General features: G+C 61.7%; 1 protein-coding gene across 4 annotated transcripts in view; it reads right to left on the bottom strand.

Annotated features, from left to right (window-relative positions):
- NFIC (nuclear factor I C) overlaps positions 1–16,005 on the bottom strand; it is a 20,297-nt gene extending 4,292 nt beyond the window's left edge. Inside the window, exons 1-7 of one of the 4 annotated variants that reach the window (XM_042895062.1) lie at positions 14,565–14,802; positions 14,242–14,419; positions 13,502–14,037; positions 3,545–3,616; positions 3,212–3,286; positions 2,991–3,114; positions 2,155–2,279 (exon numbers count right to left, since the gene is read on the bottom strand). In XM_042895062.1, coding sequence (XP_042750996.1) covers positions 2,155–2,279; positions 2,991–3,114; positions 3,212–3,286; positions 3,545–3,616; positions 13,502–14,037; positions 14,242–14,419; positions 14,565–14,796 — 1,342 coding nt within the window. In that variant the 5' untranslated portion in view covers positions 14,797–14,802. Of the gene's footprint in view, positions 1–2,154; positions 2,280–2,990; positions 3,115–3,211; positions 3,287–3,544; positions 3,617–13,501; positions 14,038–14,241; positions 14,420–14,564; positions 14,803–15,920 lie in introns of those variants that run through there. The other 3 variants (XM_042895060.1, XM_042895061.1, XM_042895059.1) reach the window with 3 other exon arrangements.
- Positions 16,006–19,932: the final 3,927 nt, after the last annotated feature.

The raw sequence follows: 19,932 nt of genomic DNA, 5'->3' as shown, positions 1-19,932 counted from the left end.
GCGCCCTACGGCGTCAGGGTGCAATGGGGGGGCTGTGTGTGCAGCCTCGGGCCGCGCGTTTGTTTGCAGCAGCTGCTTGCAGCCGTGTTTTGCACTTGTGCACCTTTGTGCGTGTGCAAAGATCGGGGCAGGCGTGCGATGCTGCGTTTGTGCATCTGGGCGGCTGCGCGTGGCTGTGCAGCAGCACGAGTGAGTGTGCACGGCTGTGTGATGGAGAGCCTGAGCTCACCACGTCTGTGCACCAGCACGCTGCTGTGCACGTCACTGTGCACCAATGTGTCCGTGCACGTGCACCGCGTGTGCTTCACGCCCTCCCCATGGCGCTGTGGGCACTCGCAGAGCCCCAATGTGGGGCAGGACGTGGGGGCTCACTGCTGGCTTCCTGAACCGTGGGGGTGGGTGGGTGGTTAATCCCCCCCAGCTTTAGCCGTGGCCATTTGGCCCTGGTGCTGCTAATGGGTTTAGTGCTGTCTGAGTCGCTGCGTTAGGAGGATTTCCCGGAACATCCAGTACAGGATTGCTGTAAAGCCCACCACGCCAAGCACGTCCCGCTGCCCCCCCTTCCCCAGCAGGATCAGCCCACTGCCAACCTCCTCCTGCCCCCTCCGTGGCCTCATGACACGGCCTCAGGCTGGGGGCGCAGAGTCTGGTTTGTATAGTGCGCAGCCCCTGGCTCATATGGGGCACAGCTCATATAGGGCACCATTCCCAGCCCATATGGAGCAGTGTTCCCGGTCCACATAGGGCACAGTCCTCAGCCCATGTGGGGCACAGACCCTGGCTCATATGGGGCACAGTTCCTGGTTTATTTAGGGCAGCATTTCCAGCCCATATGGGGCACAGTCCCTGGTCCATATAGGGCACAGTCCTCAGCCCATATGGGGCACAGACCGCAGCCTATTTGGGGCACAATCCCTGACCAATATTTGGCACAATCCCTGGTACACACGGGGCTGAGTGCCTGGCATACAAGGGGAACAGTTAAAGGGCCATATAGGGCACAGACCATCTTCTGTATGGGGCACAGTCCATCACTCTTTGGGTCACAGGCCCTGGTCTGTATAGGGCACAATCTCCAGCTCATATGGGGCACAGAGCCTGGTCCATAGGGAGCACAGACCCTGGCACATGTTGGGCACAGTTGCTGCTCCTCATAGGGCACAGTCCATATGGGGCACAGTTCTCCAAACACAGAGCACACAGTGCCCTGCTATGGGCACCCATATGGGGTCTGGGGGCTGCTGTGGGGTTGACCCCACATTTAGGGCAGCCAAGCTTGTGGTGGGGCAGCACAGTGACCTACAGCAGGCACTGGGGAACAGACCCCAAGAACTTGAGAACATTACCAAGAGGACAATACCACTCTGGGATGAAAAACCCATTGGGAAGGGTTTTTCTCCCACGGCACACAAAATCCCATTCATCTCTCCGATGGGCTCTGTGCCCCCTGCTCTGCTCCCCAGGCACCCCACAGCTGTGGGATGGGGTCTGTGGGGTGTGGATCCCATCCTACCATTGGGGTGTGGGATGGGATGGGGGGGAGATGAAAGCAGGGGGGGCTCAGCTGCCCATAAGGTGCCCCAGGGCGTGGGAGCCGCCGTGCCAGCCCCGCAGCATCGCTTTAATTAGCCCAACCCACCCCAGCCCCCCCTTTTCTTAATGAACAGCTAATTGGGGCGGTCTAGACAGGAAAGGGAAAAAAAAAAAAAAAAAAAAAAAAAAAAAAAAGCAAAGCAAGAAAGAAATCTGTCCGCAGTGCAAACAGCAGCTGTGGGGCTGGGAGAGGCTGCTGTGGGGCTGGCCCTATAGGGAGCGTGTGCCTGAATGGGGGGGTCCCAAGGCAACCCCATAGCACCTATTGGGGTCTGTGTCTAAATGGGATGGATCCTATAGGAAGTGGGGGGTCCTACAGCAACCCCATGGCACCTATAGGGGGTCTGTGTCTAACTGGGGGGGTCCTACAGCAGCCCCACGACACCTATTGAGGGTCTGTGTCCCAGTGAGGGGCTGGCAGCACCTCTGCCCCAAGGGCCCCATAGCACTGCACCAACACAGAGCTCCTCTGCTGCCCTGCAGGAACACCACAGCCTGGGCAGGGAAGCCCCGACCCGCCGTGCCACACGGCAGCCCCACAGGGGGCAGCCCCACACTCACCCCCTTCCATGTCCTCTGTCCAGTTGCGGCTGCTACTCGTGGGTGAGTTGGACGAGGTGTAATACTCGCCGCCGGGGCTCGTGTCGATGTCATCCTCCATGGAGCCAGACTTGTGCCGTTTGCTCCTGAGAACAGCCAGAGGTCAGCATCCCCTGCCACGCTATGGGGCTGCTGTGATATCAGCGGGGTGACCCCAAGGGAGGCGGCCACATGGAGCCCATCCTGCCCGCGTGCCACGGTCCCCAACCCCGGGGTGACACTGGGACGTGCTGTGCCCATGGGGATGCGCCTCGAGCCCCACAGCTGGGGTGCTAAAATCTGGTAGGGTGTGAACACACACTGCAGAGCAAAACCCATCCTGGGGTGCGAAACCCAACAGTGGGGAGAGGGGGGCAAAACCACGCTGGGGTGCAAAACTGCGTTGGGATGCAAACCCACGGCCGGATGCTGACACAGCACCGGGGTGAAGAAACCACACTGGGGTGCTGACACCATGATGGGGTGCAAGAAATGGTGGCGGGATGCAAAACCCAATACTGGGCTGCCAAACCCACACACCAGAGTGTTGAAACTATTCTGGGATGTCAAAGCTGCGTCAGGTTTCAGAACCACGTTGCCAAGACCATATCGGGGTACCAAACCGTGCCGGGGTACCCAAATGGCTGCACGGTACCAAAGCGGCAGTGCAGCAGCCCACTCCCCCAGCTTCCCCCCACCCACCCCACAGTGCAGGCAGCCTGGCAGCACACTGCAGGACCCGACGTGCCCATGCCGTCCCACACAGCCGTGCCTGGACCGGTCCCGGCATCGCCCCCGCGCCGCCCGGCGGCACCCACCCGCTGGAGGAGGTGCTGGGCAACGTCCTCCTCATGCCCGTGCTGGAGGGGTTCAGGTCGTAGGCCAGGTGGCCCTGCAGCTCCCCCAGGGAGAAATTTGGGCCTGTGCCCGTCACCACCGGCGCTGTGGGGAGAGGATGACATCGGTAAGGGCACAGTGACACCCCAGGGCGGCACCGGCAGGGTGGGTGCCGGGGAAGGGGCTCTGGGATGGCACTCACTTCGGGACACCTGGATGAGCTCGGTGACACTGAACACCCCCGAGGTGACGAAGCTTTCCTGGAAGTCTGTAGAGTCTGCGTTTGGGAGGGGAGAGCGTGAGTGGGGGGTCCCATGATGCCCTGTGCACCCACATCTCCTCCTGTGCACCCATAAAGAGGCAAAGCCCCATCCCCCACCCCTTCCACACATGTCCAAGACCCCCGGTCAGCTGCTAAGCCGCTACGGGATGCACGTCCCGTAGAGCAGGGTGACGTGTCCCCACCGTGTCCCCAAACGCCCCACAGATCAGGGTGCTGGCACCCCACGTGGGTCCCCACTGCGTCCCCTCTTACCCAGCGTGTTGGGCTTGGTGTCCTCCTGATCCGAGGCGATGCCCGTCCGGGGACTGCTGCTCTGCTCGGAATCTGGGAGAGGGAAAAAGGGGTTGAGACGTGGGGAAACTGAGGCACGGCCGTCCCCAAAGGCTGTGACCCACAACCACAGCGGCACATCCCTGTTCACGGGGACCCCCGGGGCTCCGTCACACGGCGGCAGGGCTGGGGACGGCCTTGTGCAGATGCTCCCCATCCCTGTGGGGCTGTGACACGGCCACCACCCCGCTGACAGCCCCGCTTGGCCCAGGGCTAAAAATACACGCACAGACGCTGAGCTCAGCAGCCATGGGAGCATCCTTCCTCCCGACCCCGGCGCACGGCGCATCCCGGGCCCTGCGGAGCCCTCCAAGCATTCGCCCATCTTTATTATTTTTATTCTTTTTTTCATTTCCCCCCCCCTTCCCTCCTCCTTCTCCCACCCCTTTGGCCGTCAGCAGTGCTGCCTGATGCCAGGAAAAGGCTGAGACAATCCAAACAGCGCAGCCACAACACCGCCGCCCGCCCGCCGCTTTCTTTTCTCCATTTCTTTTATTATTATTATTTTTTTTTCCCTTCAACGTTTCATTCTTTCCTTTCTTTTCTCCCCCCCCTCCCCCCCCTTTCTCCCCCAACAGCCATTTTGTGCCCCATCCCACCCAACACCCCACTCCGCTTCCTCCAGAGCGGCCATTTTAGGGAGCAGAAATTCCCCCTTGCGTTCAACGCGGCACTGTTGGCTTTTTCCCCATTTCCCCAACCCTCCCCCCCCTTTCCCCCCCCCAATTTGGAAAACCAAAGCGTGCCCCATCATCACTGAAGGATCTGGAACGTGGGACCCCCATCCCGACACCCGATGCTGGATGCAGCCCCCCTCTGCGGCGCAGCACCGGCCCGGCGCGGCTCTGGATGTGGTTAGAGATGGAGCACGGCCAAGTGTGGGATGGTGGTGAGCAGCTTTGGGCTCAGTGCTGCAGCACCACTCCCCCCAGCGCCTCACCCCACGTCCCGTGGGCTCTGGGGTCACCCCAAGGTCCCGATGTGGTTCTTCCCACCTCCGTCACCCTTTGCTCGCATCACCTGCGCTCACTGGAAGCTGCCCCTCGTTGCACCGTCACACCACAAACGGACCTTTGCTCCCCCCACAACGATGACCCCACGGCCCTGTGGTCACCCCAAGATGTCTCTCGTGGTCCTTTCATCCCACCGTGACACCAGGATGCTCCTCGTAGCCTCTTGGTTGCACCATGACATAAGGATGACCTTCCCAAGACGTCCCCAGTAGCGCTGCCATACCCCAGATCTCTCCAGTGGCCATCTCAAATGGCTCTTCTCCCTCCCAAAATACTTCACTGGTCACCCCAAGATGGACAATACAGCACCTTCATTGCCCCACATATCTCCTCCAGCTCTTTGGTCACCTCAAGATGCCCCACATGGCTCTTCCACCCCCTAAAATACCACCCATAGCCCTTTGGTCATCCCAAAATGAAACTAGATGATCACTACGGTCCTTTTCAGCCCAAGCCATTCTATGATTCAAATGGCTCTTCCACGCTCCAGATACCTCCCATGGCTCTTTGGTCAACTCAAGATGCCCCAAATGGCTCCTCCAACCTCCAAAGCACCTCCCATAGCCCCACGGTCACTCCAAGGTGCCCCAAATGATTCTTCCGCCCCCAAAAATACTTCGCTGCTCAAACCAAAATGACCAACACAGCCCTTCCATCGCTCCAAATATCTCCTCTAGCTCTTTGGTCACCTCAAGATGCCCCAAATGGCTCCTCCACCCCCTAGAATACCACCCATGGCCCTTTGGGTCATCCCAAGATGCCCCAAATGGCTCTTCCATCCCCCAGAATATCATCCACAGCCCTTTGGTCACTCCCAGGATGTCCCAAATTGCTCTTCTCCCCCCAAAAACACTTCCTTGGTCGATTCAAAATGGCCAACACAGCTCTTCCATCACCCCAGAAACCCCTGAAGCCCCTTTACCCCAAGATGCCCCAAATGGCTCTGTAACACCGCAGACCTTTGGTCACCCCACGATGCCCCCCTAAAAACCCTCACTGGTCACCCCAAGTCACCCCAAATGTTCTTCTCTCACAAAAGACCTTCCTGAGGTCACCCCAAGACGCCCCACATGGCTCTTCCCCCCCCAGAAGCACCACCCAACCCCACAGGCACGCTAAATCACCCCCCCTCACCCCTCTGAACCCCCACAAGTCCTTCGCTCACCCGTCCCTTATCCCCCATTGGGGCACCCCAACCCAACGACCCCCTCCCTGCCCCCCAAAGGCAAACCCCCGCGCCCTCACATCTCCTCCCATTGCTCAGGTTCTCCCACCCCCATCAGGAGCCCCGTTATGGGGCTGGGGCCCCCCCGGCAGCCTGGGGCTGTGTGTGCCAGCACATTTCTGGCTGCCTCGCCGCGCCGCAGCGGCCGGCCAAGCTCTGTGCTCACCGCCATGTGACGGCTGCCTGCGGCCGACCAACGCTCACTAAAATGGCGTGCCTTCCCCCCCCCCCCGACCCCCCCACACCACCTAAACGAACTCAGGGGGGTCCCCGCAGCCATCATTGAGCTCAGGTGCAACGGGGAGGTGTGGGCACCCCAAAGAGCTGCACCCCGGAAGCATTACTGCTGTTGGGAACCCCCCCAAGTTTTTTCCTTTTGCATGGGGGGGGGGCTGCAAGCAGGAATCGGGGGGGGGGGGGTAACATGTAGGGCATGGGGTTAAGTGTCAGCGTTCCCCCCCGCAGCGCTGTGCTGAGCCTGGGTGCCCAAACAGGTCGATGTCTCTTAAAAATAGCAAAGTGTGCCCGTGGAAGGGGGGGGGGTGAGGAAGGGAGAGGGCAGGGGGGGCTGATAGGGGCTGCCTGGCAGCCTGGCGCTGTGCCACCCATTGAATTATGGCCTCCCCGGGTTGGCAGGGTGCCCCCACCCCATGGCACCGCCGCTTGGGAACGGCCCCCCCCCCCCCCCCACCCCCGCGGGGGCCCCCCCCCCCCCCCGGGGGGGGGCCGGGGGGGGGGGGGGGGGGGGGTCCTTGCTGGATTGGCTCCCCCCGGGGCTGAGGGAGAGCCCTGGCTGTGTGCCCAAGTGCTGACGGTAACAGGGCACGGCGTTACTAGCAGCAGTGAGGGGGGAGATGCTTGGTGTGTGGGGGGGGGCCGTGGGGGTCTGTGTGCCTCAGTTTCCCCAGGGTTAACAATCCCCCCCCCCCAATCCTTCCCTCTATGGCCCTGCAGCCCCCGCGCCCCCTCACCCCTCCATCATAGGACCACCAGAGTGACCAGCCATGGGAAGCTGAGCTGGGGGCTGTGGGGTGTGATTTGGGACCCCCCCCCTTTACCCCTCCCCAACCCATTAGCACAGCTCTCCCCACTGCCCCATACAGAGACCCCCATACACAGACCCCCATACACACAGCTCCATATACAGCTCCCCACACACAGCTCCCCACACACAGACCCCCATACACAGACCCCCCCCCCACCTCCATACACACAGCTCCCCACACCCAGATCCCAGCCCTGTCCTGCTTGTACAACCTCCCCTATGCAACATCCCAGCACCCCAAAGCCCGGCTCAGCCTGGCTACCCCTGACCCTCCCCCCCTCCCCCCCCCAGCCCCAACGCCCCCCATTCACACTGCGATGAGTTTGCCAGCCCTCAGCCCCCCCTGTAAACCCGAACAGGGGTTTGCTCGCTGCTTGGAGGTGGCTGGGCTGCCACGTTTGCTGGTTGCAGCCAGCTGGCCCAGGCGGGCTGTGAGCTCTGAGCTGCTGCTTGCTGTCCTCGGCCGACCCCGAGAGAGCGGAGACGGCGGCGGTGGCGCGGGGGGAACGGAGCCCCCCTCCAACACAGAGCTGGGCTGGTGCCAGAGCCGGGACAGATGGCGGGGGACAAAGGGACGGGAGGGGGGCGGTTGGTGATGGTGGCCCCCCGCTCGTTGGTTGGGACGGGGGGACCCCCCTCCTGAGGAAGCAATGGGGCCCTGAGGGCTTCTCTAGGGGGTGGAAGGGATGGGGAGATCTGGGGGCATGGAGGGGCTGGGATGTGGGATGGGAGGAAGGGGAAGAAGGGGAGAGAAAATGGGGGAAGGAAGAAAGAGGGAAGGAGAAAGGAGAAAGGGGAATAAGAGGGGGAAGGTAAGGAGAGAGAGGGGAAAAGAGGAAAGTAACAGAAAACAGGGAAATGGAAAGATGAAAATAAAAGGAAAAGAGAAGAAGGGAAAGGAAAAGAGAAAGGAAAAGAAAAGCATGAAAATGGAAGAAAAAGAAAAAGAGAAGAAGAAGGAAAAGGAAAAGAGAAAGGAAAAGAAAAAAAGAGAAAGAAGAAGAGAAAGAGAAAGAAAAAGAAAAAGAAAAAGAAAAAGAAAAAAAGAAAAAGAAAAAGAAAAAGAAAAGAAAAAGAAAAAGAAAAAGAAAAAGAAAAAGAAAAAGAAAAAGAAAAAGAAAAAGAAAAAGAAAAAGAAAAAGAAAAAAGAGAAAGAAAAAGAAAAAGAAAAAGAAAAAGAAAAAGAAAAAGAAAGAAAAAGGGAAAGAAAAAAAAGAAAGAAAAGTAAAGGAAAAAGGGAAAGGAAGAAAAAGGAATGGAAAAGGAAAAGGAAAGGAAAAAAAAAGAAAAAGAGGAAAAGATAAAGAAAGAAAGAAAGAAAAAGGAAAGTGAAAAGGAAAAGAGAAAAACAGAGAAAGAAAAAAAAAGGAATAAAGGAGAAAAAATGTAAAGGAATGAAGGAAAGAGAAGCAGGGAAAGAAGAAACAAAAGCAAAAAGAAGGAGAAGAAAGAATGAAATCAAAGGGGGGAAGGAAGGAGGATGGCAGTGACTGCACACAGCCCTATGGCACGGCACAACCCCAAAACACAGCCCTACAGCACAGCACAACACTATAGCACAGACCCATAGCATGGCACAACCCTACAGCATGGCCCCATTGCATGGCAGAACAATACATCACAGCCCCACAGCATGGCACAACCCTATAGCACGGCCCCAAGCATGGAGTTATGCCTGAACCCTAAGGCAGGGCCCCACTGCACAGCACAACCCTACAGCACAACCCCACAGCATGGCATAACCCCACAGCATGGCACAACCCCACAGCATGGCACAACCCCACAGCATGGCACAACCCCACAGCATGGCATAACCCCACAGCATGGCATAACCCCACAGCACAACCCCACAGCATGGCATAACCCCACAGCATGGCACAACCCCACAGCACAGCCCCATAGCACGGCGCAGCCCCTCGCCACCCCAGTGCCCCCACAACACCCCACCATTCACCACCCCCCCCCCAGGCATTACTCCCCACAAGCACTATGGGAACATCCCTATGGGGCTGTCGGGGACGCGGCCCCAGCTGTCGGTGCCAGCCGGGCACAGGGGGCTCAGCGGCGTGCGCCCCCTCCCCGTGCCTGCAGCCATTGGCATCTGCCACCCCAGCTGTCCCCGCCAACGCGGCACGGAGCCGGGAAAGCAGCCAGGATGGCAACGGCAGCCCTGGGGAGGGCAGAGCTCTGAGCGCTGTGGGGGGACGGCGGGTGGCGGGGGGGTGGCAGGTGCTGGCGAGACACAGCGCTCATCTTTTATTCACGGTGGGGAGAAGCCCCCTGCCCACCCTGCGCCTCGGGGATGCGCTGTTGGGTGCCGGGTGCTGAGCGCGGAGCAGCTCGTGGCAGGAGTGACGCTGAGCTGGGGAAGCTCCGGAATCCATGGGGACAAGGGGATGTGAGGAGATGCGGGCATCGCCGGGGAAGCCCTGACCTCGCAAGGTCGGCATCGATCTGCAGAGCTCCGTGTGCCAACAGCACTGGGGAGGGGGGGCAGAGCGTGGCCCCTGCCTGCTGGGACACCTCGGGGTGGTGGCGCCGCAAGGGACGGAGCTCCTGGGGTCCAGCACACCCCCCCATACACCCCACACGCTCCTCCATCCCACCCCTGTGTCCAACACACACCAGGAACCCACCCTGCAGGGATTCTCTGATGGCTGATATCACTGCGCAGAGCTGGGGGTCAGTGGGGAGGGGGTCCTGCCCCATTGCCCTCATGGCTCTGCCCATCTCCAAGCCCCCCAAGCCCCAAATCCGTGGCTGCCAGGACAGTGCTGGGTGGGGTGGGGGTTCATCCACCCCTCTGCCCATGGGCACCCAGTGAGATGTGGGGCCTGAATGCTGTGTGCCCCATCCATCTCTCCAATCCCCCTCCCACCCCCCCCCAATAAATATTTGCAGGCGTGCTGGCGGTGATGCCCCATCCATCTGGCATGGCCCCCCCTGGCACGGGCAGCTCGGCCGGGCGCCCTGGCACGGCGTCCCCAGCAGATTGGTGCCATCTGCCTCACGCCGGGCTGGGGATGGGAGATAAGGGGCTGCCAGGCCCGGGGGGGGGGGGGGGGGGGGGGCCCGGCTTTTGGCCAAGGGGGGCCCGGGGCCCCCCAAGGGTCTCGATGCCTGCACACCACCCCCCCGTACCCATCTGTTCGCCCCACTGGGCTCAGCCAAAGGACACTGCTGGGGGAAGATTGCAGCGGGGCAGAGGTGGGGATGTGGCTGCGGGGTCCCCCCTCACACCCTGAGCATCCCGGGAGTGGAGGGAGGGGAGGGGGGTGTCGTGCTGACCCCGTGCCCCCACCCAGCGGTCAGGGAGTGAGGGTGGGGGGATGTGGGGATGTATGGAGGGGGGCACTGGGATGTGCCAATGGGGGTGCAGGGGGGGGGGGGCGCGGGGGGGGGGGCCCGGGACAGGGACACTGGCACGTGGGTGCCAAGATGGAGGCACTGGAAATGTAGGGGTGGGGATGCAGCAATGGGGCACTGGGATGGAGATGCAGGGATAGCAATAACGGAGATGCAGGGATGAGGGTGATGGAGATGCAGGGCTGGAAGGACCCCCCTGCTTCACCCCCCCCCCTCCCTTCCCCCCCTGCCCAGGCTGCTGCTGTAGGGAGGAATCTCTCTGTAATGCTTCGAAGGTCCTGGCACAATCGACTGGGGAGATTGATTACCATTTTACTGCAATGCTTTTGACTTTCACCGGCGACCTCCGAGCTTCCCCCCCGCGGGCCCCCGCGGCCCCCCGCCGGCCCCCCCGCCCCCCCCCCCCCGCTGCACACCCAGCCCTGGGCTGCAGCGCCAACCCCTCCCCCACTGCGGTGTGCAGAGCCCAGCCCTGCACCCAGCCCTGCGCTCAGCCTGCACCCAGCATGCAATCACCCTGCACCCAACGAGCACCCAGAGTGCACCCAACTTTGCAACAACCCCACAGCCACCATGCAACCACCCTGCACCCAGCACTGCAGCTGCACTGCACCCAGCCAGCAGCAACCCCGCACCCAGCCTGCAATTGCCTGCACCCAACGTGCACCCAACCTTGCAATGACCCTGCGCTCAGCCTGCACCCGGCACAGCATCTGCTCTGCACCCTGCAGCGGAACCACTCTGCACCTATCCAGCATTCAGCCTGCACTGAGCACTGCAGCTACCCTGCGACCACCCTTCCCCCATGCTGCAACCACCCTGCACCCAGCGTGCACCCAGCATTGCAATGACTCTGCATCCAACGTGATCCCAGCATTGCAATCGCCCTGCACCCAACCTGGAATCACCCTGCACACAGTGCGCACCCAGCATTGCAATCACCCTGCACCCGGTGTGCACCCAGCACTGCAACAACCCTCTAACTGCCCTGCACCCACCCTGCACCCACCCTATATCCAGCGCTGAGCCCACCCTGCACCCAGCCCTGCAGCAAGCACCCAGCACATTGTGGGGCTGCAGACAGCCCACGAGGAGCGGGGCACAGACCCCTGCCTCCCCCCCACAACCCCCCATCCATGCCTCGGTTTCCCCACATGTGCACGCAGGGTTCCTTCGGGCATCCCGCAGGCTCAGCGCCACCCCCTTGGCACTGTTCTGCAGGGGCGGCTCGCTCCCCCTCCCCAGACAGGGAGGGCTGACCGTGGGGGTTCCTCCGCAGCCCCCCTCCCTCGCGTTGCCAGAGCAGCAGTTGGGAAATTGTGCTGACAGCAGCAAAAGGAGCAGGCGCGGGCGGGCGGCTGAGCCCACGTGCTCCGGCCCCATAGCGGGGGGCTGCGGGCAGCGGGTGGATGAAGGCCCCCAACCTCCTTCTGCCTACAGCGAGGGGATGGGGGGGGAGGGGGGGGGTCACAGATTGGGGTGTGCAAAGGTGGGGAGGAGCGTGCAAAGCGGGGAAGGAGTGGAAGCGTGCAGCAAAAATGCGGGAGCGTGCAGGATTGACTGCAAAGGATCGCGCAGGGCTGTGCAAGAGATGCACACAGATGTACGCAGATGCACGCAGGACTGAGCGTGCAAAAGCCCAGGAAAGGATCGTGCAGAACCCCGCACAAACAGCTGTGCAGGACTTCAGACACGTGCAGGACTGAGGGTGCAGCAGCGTGCAGGAAAATGCAGCCTTGTGCAGGATTGCAGGAAGTCCATGGGGACCCCCACCCCCCCCAGCGTGTGCCCCCCACGCCCCTCCTTGCCCCATTTCCCTGCTGCACCCTGCTGACCCCTCCAGCACAGAGCAGAGGGCGCACGATGGGGCCGAGAGCACAGCAGCACCCAAAGGTCCGCCCCACTGTCCCCAGTCCCCCTTAACCACGGCGCAGAGCGACCTTAACAGGGAAAGTGAGCCGCTGCCAGGGCCTTATCAGGGAGTATTTACAGCCGCCGTGTTCCCAATTAGACATCAGGTGACTGCGGCTGCTGGGGACCCAGACGTTGGGGTCAAGGTCATGGGTTGGGGGTGGCAGAGGGGCGGCTGCTTCCCTTGGGGACAAGGAGATCGCATGGCCGCCGGGAGCCCCCAGCACCCTACACAGTGTCACCCATCGGGGTTTTGTCTGCACCCTGGTTGGCTGTGAGCTGCCCAAAGCCATCCCTGTTTGGTGACCCCCGTGTGGTGGGGGCTGCGGGGCGCACGTGATGCCGGTCAGACCGCGGTGGCTCCCGGGGGACCGAGGTGACACCCAGCACATCCGCCCGCGCCCGCCGTGATTTATGGCTCCGTCAATCCCCTTTGTTGGGATTACAGCCACCGGGTGCCCCCCTCAGTGTCATTATCCGTCCTTGGGCTGCAGCCAGCGCTGGGTGAGGAGCGGTCATAGACTGCAGAGGGGTAATGGAACACGTCCTGGGGTGGGGACGGGTCCTGGGGTGGGGATGGGTCCTGGGGTGGGGATGGCCCTATGGGGGGGGGGGATGCCCCTATGGGGGGGGATGGGTCCTGGCAGCACAGCACGGTGCTATGGGTCTCCTGCCTGCAGGATGCTCTGCAGAGATTCACTGGCAAGCCCTGATCTTCCTTGCTGCTCTGTTCCCACCCTGGGATGCAGAGGGACGTGGGTGACAACGGGATGCAGAGGGGATGTTGAGAAGCACGGGTGACATTGGGGAGCGTGGTGTCCCAGCAGTACGGGTGAGACCCCTCCTCAGCCCCACAGATGATGCGCTCAGGGCCTGAGGTCCCTGCCAAAAGGACTCCACCCATTTGTCCCCCCATGTGCCTGCTGCCACTGGGGCCACATGTGCCAGCAGGGCTCCAGCTGGCGACGAGCCTGGATAACACAGGAGCTGGCCTGAGGCACGAGCTCTGTTCTCCTGGCATGCAAGGACAGTGGCTCTGGGACCACTCTTGGCTACCAAGCCTGGGTGCTGCACCGTGCCTCAGTCACCCCATTTGGATCCCAAAGGCTTTGGGACGACCCATGTCAAAGCACACAGGGACACAACGTGCCACCCAACCACTGCCCTCAGAACCAGCGGCGCCCCTCGGACTGGGATCGGTGTCAGATGGAGAAAAGGGGACGGTGGGGGACACCCGCTCGGGGTGGGAGCGATTTGGAGCACCGGGATCCTCTCTGCAAGGTCTGAAAGGGAAGGAAAGAGGGAAGGAACCCCCGTACCTCTCTCACGGACGAAATAGGCCAAGTAGAGGTCGAGCTCTTTGACGGAGACGCTGATGTGGTGGGGCTGGATGCAGAGGATGGGGTTGGTGCACTGGCCCGCTTTGACCAGCCGCTCACCGTCGGTGCTCTCCAGGGGGATCCCTTTGAAGAGGATGACCATGACCAGGTCGAGCCTCCACACCTTGTCAGCCTGCCGCAGGCAGTCGATGCGGCGCATTTTGCCCTTCTGGTCGGGGTTGGAGAGGACGCAGCACGATGGCTTCTTGCCGGTGATGGAGAGCACGAAGTCCTCGCGGCACTCGGGCCGGATGTCTTTGCGCAGCTTGGCCAGGAGGCGCGAGGCCCATTTCTGCTTCACCTCGGGCTTCTCGCTCAGCAGCTCGTCCTTCACCGCCCGCTCCTCGTCCTTCGTCATCCTCTTCTCGTGCTTCTTGAAGTACTTGCGCTTGCGGGCCTGCAGGTTGAACCAGGTGTAGGCGAAGGCCCGCACGTGGGGGAGCAGCGCCTCGATGAAGGGGTGGAACTCATCCTGTGGGGCACAGAGACAGCACGTCACCCCCAGGGCCCCGGAACGCAACCCCAAACCCAACCTCATCCACTTGTAGGGCCACGATGGGGACAGGCCCCCAAACCCACCCCTGGCCACTTATGGGGCCAGGCCCAGCGTCCCTAAACCCAACCTTATCCACTTATAGGGCCACACCGGGGTCAGACGCAGCGTCTCCAAACTCAACTGTAGAGCCCCATTGGGGCAGGCCTGGTGTCCCAAACTTAACCCCAGCCACCTGTAGAGCACCAATGGGGCAGGCCTGGTGTCCCCAGACCCACTCTTGGCCACATGTAGAGCCCCACCAAGGACGGATCTGGTGTCCCAAACCCAACCCCAGCCACTTGTGGGACCCCAATGGGGACAAACTTAATGTCCCCAAACTCTCCCATGGCCACTTCTGAGGACAGACCCAGTGTCCTTAAACCCATCTTCAGCCACCTGTGGGGCTATGACAAGGACAGGCCTGGTGTCTCCAACCCAGCCTCTTGCGGGGCCATGCTTGGGACACACCAGATGTCCCCAAACCCCCCATGACCACTTGTGGGGCCACGCTGTGCCACATCCCCATCCAGCCAGCACCCACAGGGCAGGGACATGGCACATGCCCACCACAGGGACAGGGACCCCGACGCCACTGCGATGCCAAGGGGAGCACAGACATCACTCCCCGTCCCCATAAATCCTGCCCAGGGTGCAACGGAGCCACGGGGGCCACCCCACACCTCTCCCAGATGCCAAGCATCTCCCAGCACCCGGCTGCCGTGTGGTGTGGGCATGGGGCGGCACGGCGGGGCTCCCCCCGGCGCGAGGGAACTCCCCCCAGTTTGCCCCAGTTCTGGGCAGCCCGGCTGCTGGCGCGAGGCCCGGTGAGCAATGCGTGCTCTGACTGTCTTTTTCCATTTGGCTGCTGGACGAGTCCGTCCCCGAAAGAAAACAAGGAAAGTGCATCCATCTCCACGGCCCCTCCTTCCCGCATCCGATTCTCCCAGTTCGGAAAAATCCGTGCTTGGGTTTGCATTGGGAACGGCCCCCGCGCCCCAAATCCCAGCTGGGAGGCGGCAAAGCGCGGCCACCAAACCCTTCAAAAATCATCTCCTCCTCCCCTGATTTTCTTGCTTCCCTCCTGACTGCAATCACAGCGACGAAAGGGCGAAGCAGAGCGCAGGGTCTCAGTGCAGCCGGGAGGAGCTGCGCCTCGGCCACCGCAGCCCTGTCCCCAAGCGACCCCACTGCTCCCTGCTCCAGCACGGAGCCTCAGCCCCATAGCAGCCCCACAGCAGCCCCACACCGGCCCCACTGCCCCAGCACTGCCCCCGCTGTCCCCCGACCCAGCACAGCCCACCAGCACAGCACCACCAACCCCAAAAGTCTCCCCAGTGCACAAACCCAATTATTTTCCAGCACAATCTCACCCTGGAAGCTGATGGCCCCTACTCCAGATCCACTTTTTTCCCCCTACCAACCCCAACAGCATTAGCACAGCTCTGGCCCTTCATAACCCATAAGGGATCCATCCTGTGTGTAGGATCCATCCTGCCCTTGGGATCACATCCCACCCGTAGGATCCCATCCCACTCACGGGATCACATCCCACCCACAGGACCCCTTCCTGCCCTTGGGATCACATCCCACCCATAGGATCCCATCCTGCCCATGGCAATCCTCCTGCTTGTAGGATCCATCCTGTCTACAGGATACACCCTGACCACAGGATTCCCATCCTGCTTACAGGATTCATCCTCCCCACAGAACCTCATCCACCCACAGGATCCCATCCTGCCCACAGGACTCATCCAGTCCCTAGGATCCCACTCTCCCCACAGGACCCCATCCTGCCCATAGGACTCATCCTGCCCATGGACTCGCCCCTGCCGGCTGTTCCTGGGACGTCCGCAGCCCCGCGTGGCCGCAGGGTCTGGTTCCCTCCCCAGCAGCAGCCGCTAATTCACTGCAGCTGGGCAAGGGCTGGGCATGTGTCTTAAATCAGGGAAGAAGGTCAAAGAAAAGTAAGACAGGAGCCGAAAAAAGAAGCAGCAAGTTCCAAAAACAATACTTGGCCGGGGCGGTGGGCGGCCGATCTTCCTTGGTGGCCGGTTATCCAGGCAAGCCCTACAAATTGCTGCCATACTCCAGCCCTGCCAACACCCCGGGCAGGGGCAGCCGGAGGGCACTGGCGTTGTCCCACTGCAGGGACAGCAGGGAGGGAGCACTGTGAACGGGGACAGGGGACGCTCGGTGCCCTCCGGATGGTCCCACTGCAGGGTGACGATGGCCAGCCATCACCCCACAGGCACCACGGCGGGATTAGGGCGAGCCAAGAGCCGGACCCAAAGCCGATCAGCCCCGCGCCAACTTTCCCTCCTGCCCAGCTTATCCCACACGGGGATGCTGCATCCAGCTAAGCTGCTTTAGCGGGGCCAGGCGGGGGCACAGGGACAGCCGGGGGGACGCCGCGCCTGGGGACAGCCAAGGCTCACTGCCATCCCAGCAGGGAGCTGCGTCCCCGTGGCACCCGGGACAGTTTGGGGACACCGTGGTTGTGGTTCCCAGGTCCCCGCTGCTTGACGTTGGGGACCCCCGGGGTCACCCTGAAGCCCGCCGCCTCACAGCGGCACGACGCAGCGCCGGCACGGGGCTGGTTAACTTTTTCCCCTGTTGTTTTTCATTTGCTGGGCTGGGAAGCAGAGACATGCTGCAATACCACAGACAAGGCTGTTCTCAGGGCATTTCCGGCCGGGAATCTGGCAGCAGAGTCTGTTCTTGGGGCCCTTCCAGCCCGGGCTTGTAAAGCCCCGCAACCCGAGGAGGAGCCGCCCGCGTCGGGGTGCTGCTGGCACCGGGGTGCTGCCGGCACCAGGCCCCCCCACACTGCCCTTCCAGGCAGGGGAGTGTTTGCAGGAAGGGGAAACCGAGGCAAGGCAAACCTTGGCTCCATCCCAGTGCCCATGTGGGATGGATGGATGGATGGATGGATGGATGCCCTGTGTGGTGCTGGGCACGCCGTGTTGGGATTAGCAGCACAGCGAGGTGCCTTCCGCCCTGGAGAACTGTGCCACCCAGGGATGTGTCACTGGGGGGGGGGCGGCCCTTCCTGCACATGGGAAGGGTGGGCAATTCCATGCCACACGCCAAGCACTGGGCATCACAGCCCGGGGATCACAGGAACTGCAGAATGGGCACCAGAGCACAAGCACTATGGCACGAGCAGCACGGCACCACGGCACAGGATGCACCACGGCACGGGCACTGATGGCACGGGCACCACGGCACGTGTGCTGCAGCACCAGCACTACAGCATGGGTATCACGGCATGGGCACTGTGGCTCGGGCACTGTGGCACAGGTTCCATGGCACGGCGGCATCACAGCACGGCGATCTGAGGATCCCTTGCAGGAGCACCTCGTCCAAACAGGTTGAGCTCTGTGAGCTCTGAATTTTCCGATGAAAAAAAAAAAAAAAAAGGCACCAAAACCCCACATTTCCTCAGGAAATTCCCGAGCAGTTTGCATGGGGGGGAGGAGGAGGAGGAGTTGGGGACAGGAGTGATGGTGACGGCGGGTCGCCCATCGCGGTGTGGGACGCGCAGGCAGCACCTCGGCCCCGCGCAGACCACACAGGGTTGGTGTTATTAAAGGATGCTCAGCCTCTCCGCCAGCCAACCACACACCTCAACAACGCTGCCGGCTCTGCGGCTGCCAGCTCCCCATCCCCACGGCCGGACGAGCCCAGGCAGGGGCTGGCACGCTGCGCTGTGCGCCGTGCCCTGCAGGAACCCCGCTGCGAGCAGGGGATGCACCACGCTCCCCTGTTCCCCAAAATCCCAGTCGTGGCTGCCTGCAAACCCACGGTGCAGATGGGGAGATGCTCCCTGCGCTCGCCCTGCTGTTGGTTCCCCCACGAATGCGCGGCGAGGCCTCCGGTAGCCGCTTATTAACTGTTCACAGCAACGGCGCTCGGTAATAAGTTAACCTGGTAATGAGACCTGTTGCTGAGACAGATGCAAATGATTTGAAAGTGCTCATTAGAGTGCATTGAAGGAAGGCACTTAGTCCCTGAAATGCACCCAACCTTTCTCGGGGCCGTCCCTGCAACGTATTAGAGCCCATTTTACAATAATTGCTCCAGAGGAGGAAATCTATTTGGATTCATCATCAAGTATTTATTAATGAGAGCTTATTCATAATTTTTGCTGCTCTCCGGCACGGTGCAGCCGAGCTTCCCGGCCGGCTCTGCAGGTCCTGGTGCAGGTGAGCGGCCGGGAGGGAAACTGAGGCACACTGGATGCTGTGTGCTGCACAAACCAACACCCAAAGCGTCTTCAGAACCAAACCAGAGGAGAGACAAAGGCTGCACGCGTTCACCAAGCAGGGCCAGCGGGTGGGGAAGAGCTGGATGCTCTGAGATGGCGCAGGCAGGGGGGGGTCTCCCCATGGAGTGCACCCCGAAATCAGCCCCAAAGAGGATGCAGGATGGGTGTGTGGTGCAAGCAGGGCCACGGGACAGCGGTGGACACGAGCAGCGCCTCCCTGAGCCTGAGGACAAAGGGAGCCCCTCACTGCCACTCCAAGCAGGGGCTGGGACACAGAGCTCGGTGGGGATGGAACGCGCCGTGCCACCGCAGCCGGAGGTGCCCGGGGGCAGAACACGCTGTGACAGCCGCTCTGTCCCCGTCTCTCCCTGCTTTGGGGTGGGGACGACCCGGCCCATGCTTGCAAAATGCTCACAGCCCACGCCGGGGCTGCAGGAGGACGCAGGGCCAGCTCCCAGCAGCGCCCTGTGCCCGTGCAGAGCCCACTGCCCCCATCCCTGCTCTGGTGGCACCACATAGGCACGGTACAAAGGTGGGAGTGCGCAGACCGCGGGGTCGGGATGCAGCCCAGCATCCCAAGGGCAGGATGGATTCAGCCAGGATGGACATACGGACAACGAAAGGCACAAAACGCTCCATCAACCACCTCAACTCAGCAGCAGCGCGCAGACACCAGACACTGGGGATACCAGCATCCCCAAACCTGCTATATGCTAACCCCAACACGTGCTAACCCCGTGGCACCCCAGCACCCCATTCCTTAACCCCAAATGCCCCACTGCCTCCTTTGAAGCCCATACACCCCCCCCAGGGCTGCAGCAGCCCCCGAGCGATGCCGGTGCTCGCGCCTACGTGCTGGGGCGGGCGGCGATGCCGGCGCAGGTGCTGTGGGGCCGGGAGCTTCCCTGGGTCACGGGAGGCCACGGCAGCAGCAAACTTGCCAGTTGCTTTGGAAAACAGCAGGAAGAAAAGCAGCTCTCTTTGCAGCCCCGGGCTCAGGTGCCAGCACTGCACGGACGTGCGCCAAGCGGAGCAGCCCCAGGTGTCCCCGTACCCCCAGGTACCCCCAGGTGCCACCCCCGAGGGGTGAGGGAGCAAACAGCTCAGCCACATCCCTGCCCCTAAGGATGAGGATGGGGAAACTGAGGCATGGCACCCGCAAGGGATGGGCAGTAGGGACACACCAAGGAAATGCATTCCCCCCCCCCCCCCTCCTCCCCCCATCCTCACAAGTGTCCCGTGGACGCCAGCTCTGCAGCCACGTGGCTTCCCAGCCAACCCCCCCCTCCCCGCCCCCGTCCCTGGAGCTGAGACGAAGGGAAATGTTTTATGGAACTGGAAAAATAAAAAGAAGAAGAAAAAAAAAAAAGCATTGCCAACGAGCCTGCCAGCTCCTCCACCCGGCCCTGCGTCAGCTGGGGCAGCGCTGGACCCCCCCGGGCCCCCCAGGATGTGACACGGGGATGGAGGCTGTGTGCAGACAGGCCAGCATTGCTGCCTGACAACAGGGAAACTGAGGCAGGAGGGACTGAGGGCTGGCACTGGGAGCGCTGGCAGCAGTGCCCCCCC

Source organism: Lagopus leucura, unplaced genomic scaffold, assembly GCF_019238085.1.
Source record: "Lagopus leucura isolate 7727_CA_CO unplaced genomic scaffold, USGS_WTPT01 246-0_obj-0_obj, whole genome shotgun sequence".
NCBI lineage: Eukaryota > Metazoa > Chordata > Aves > Galliformes > Phasianidae > Lagopus > Lagopus leucura.
This window is presented reverse-complemented; position numbering and strand designations above follow the sequence as displayed.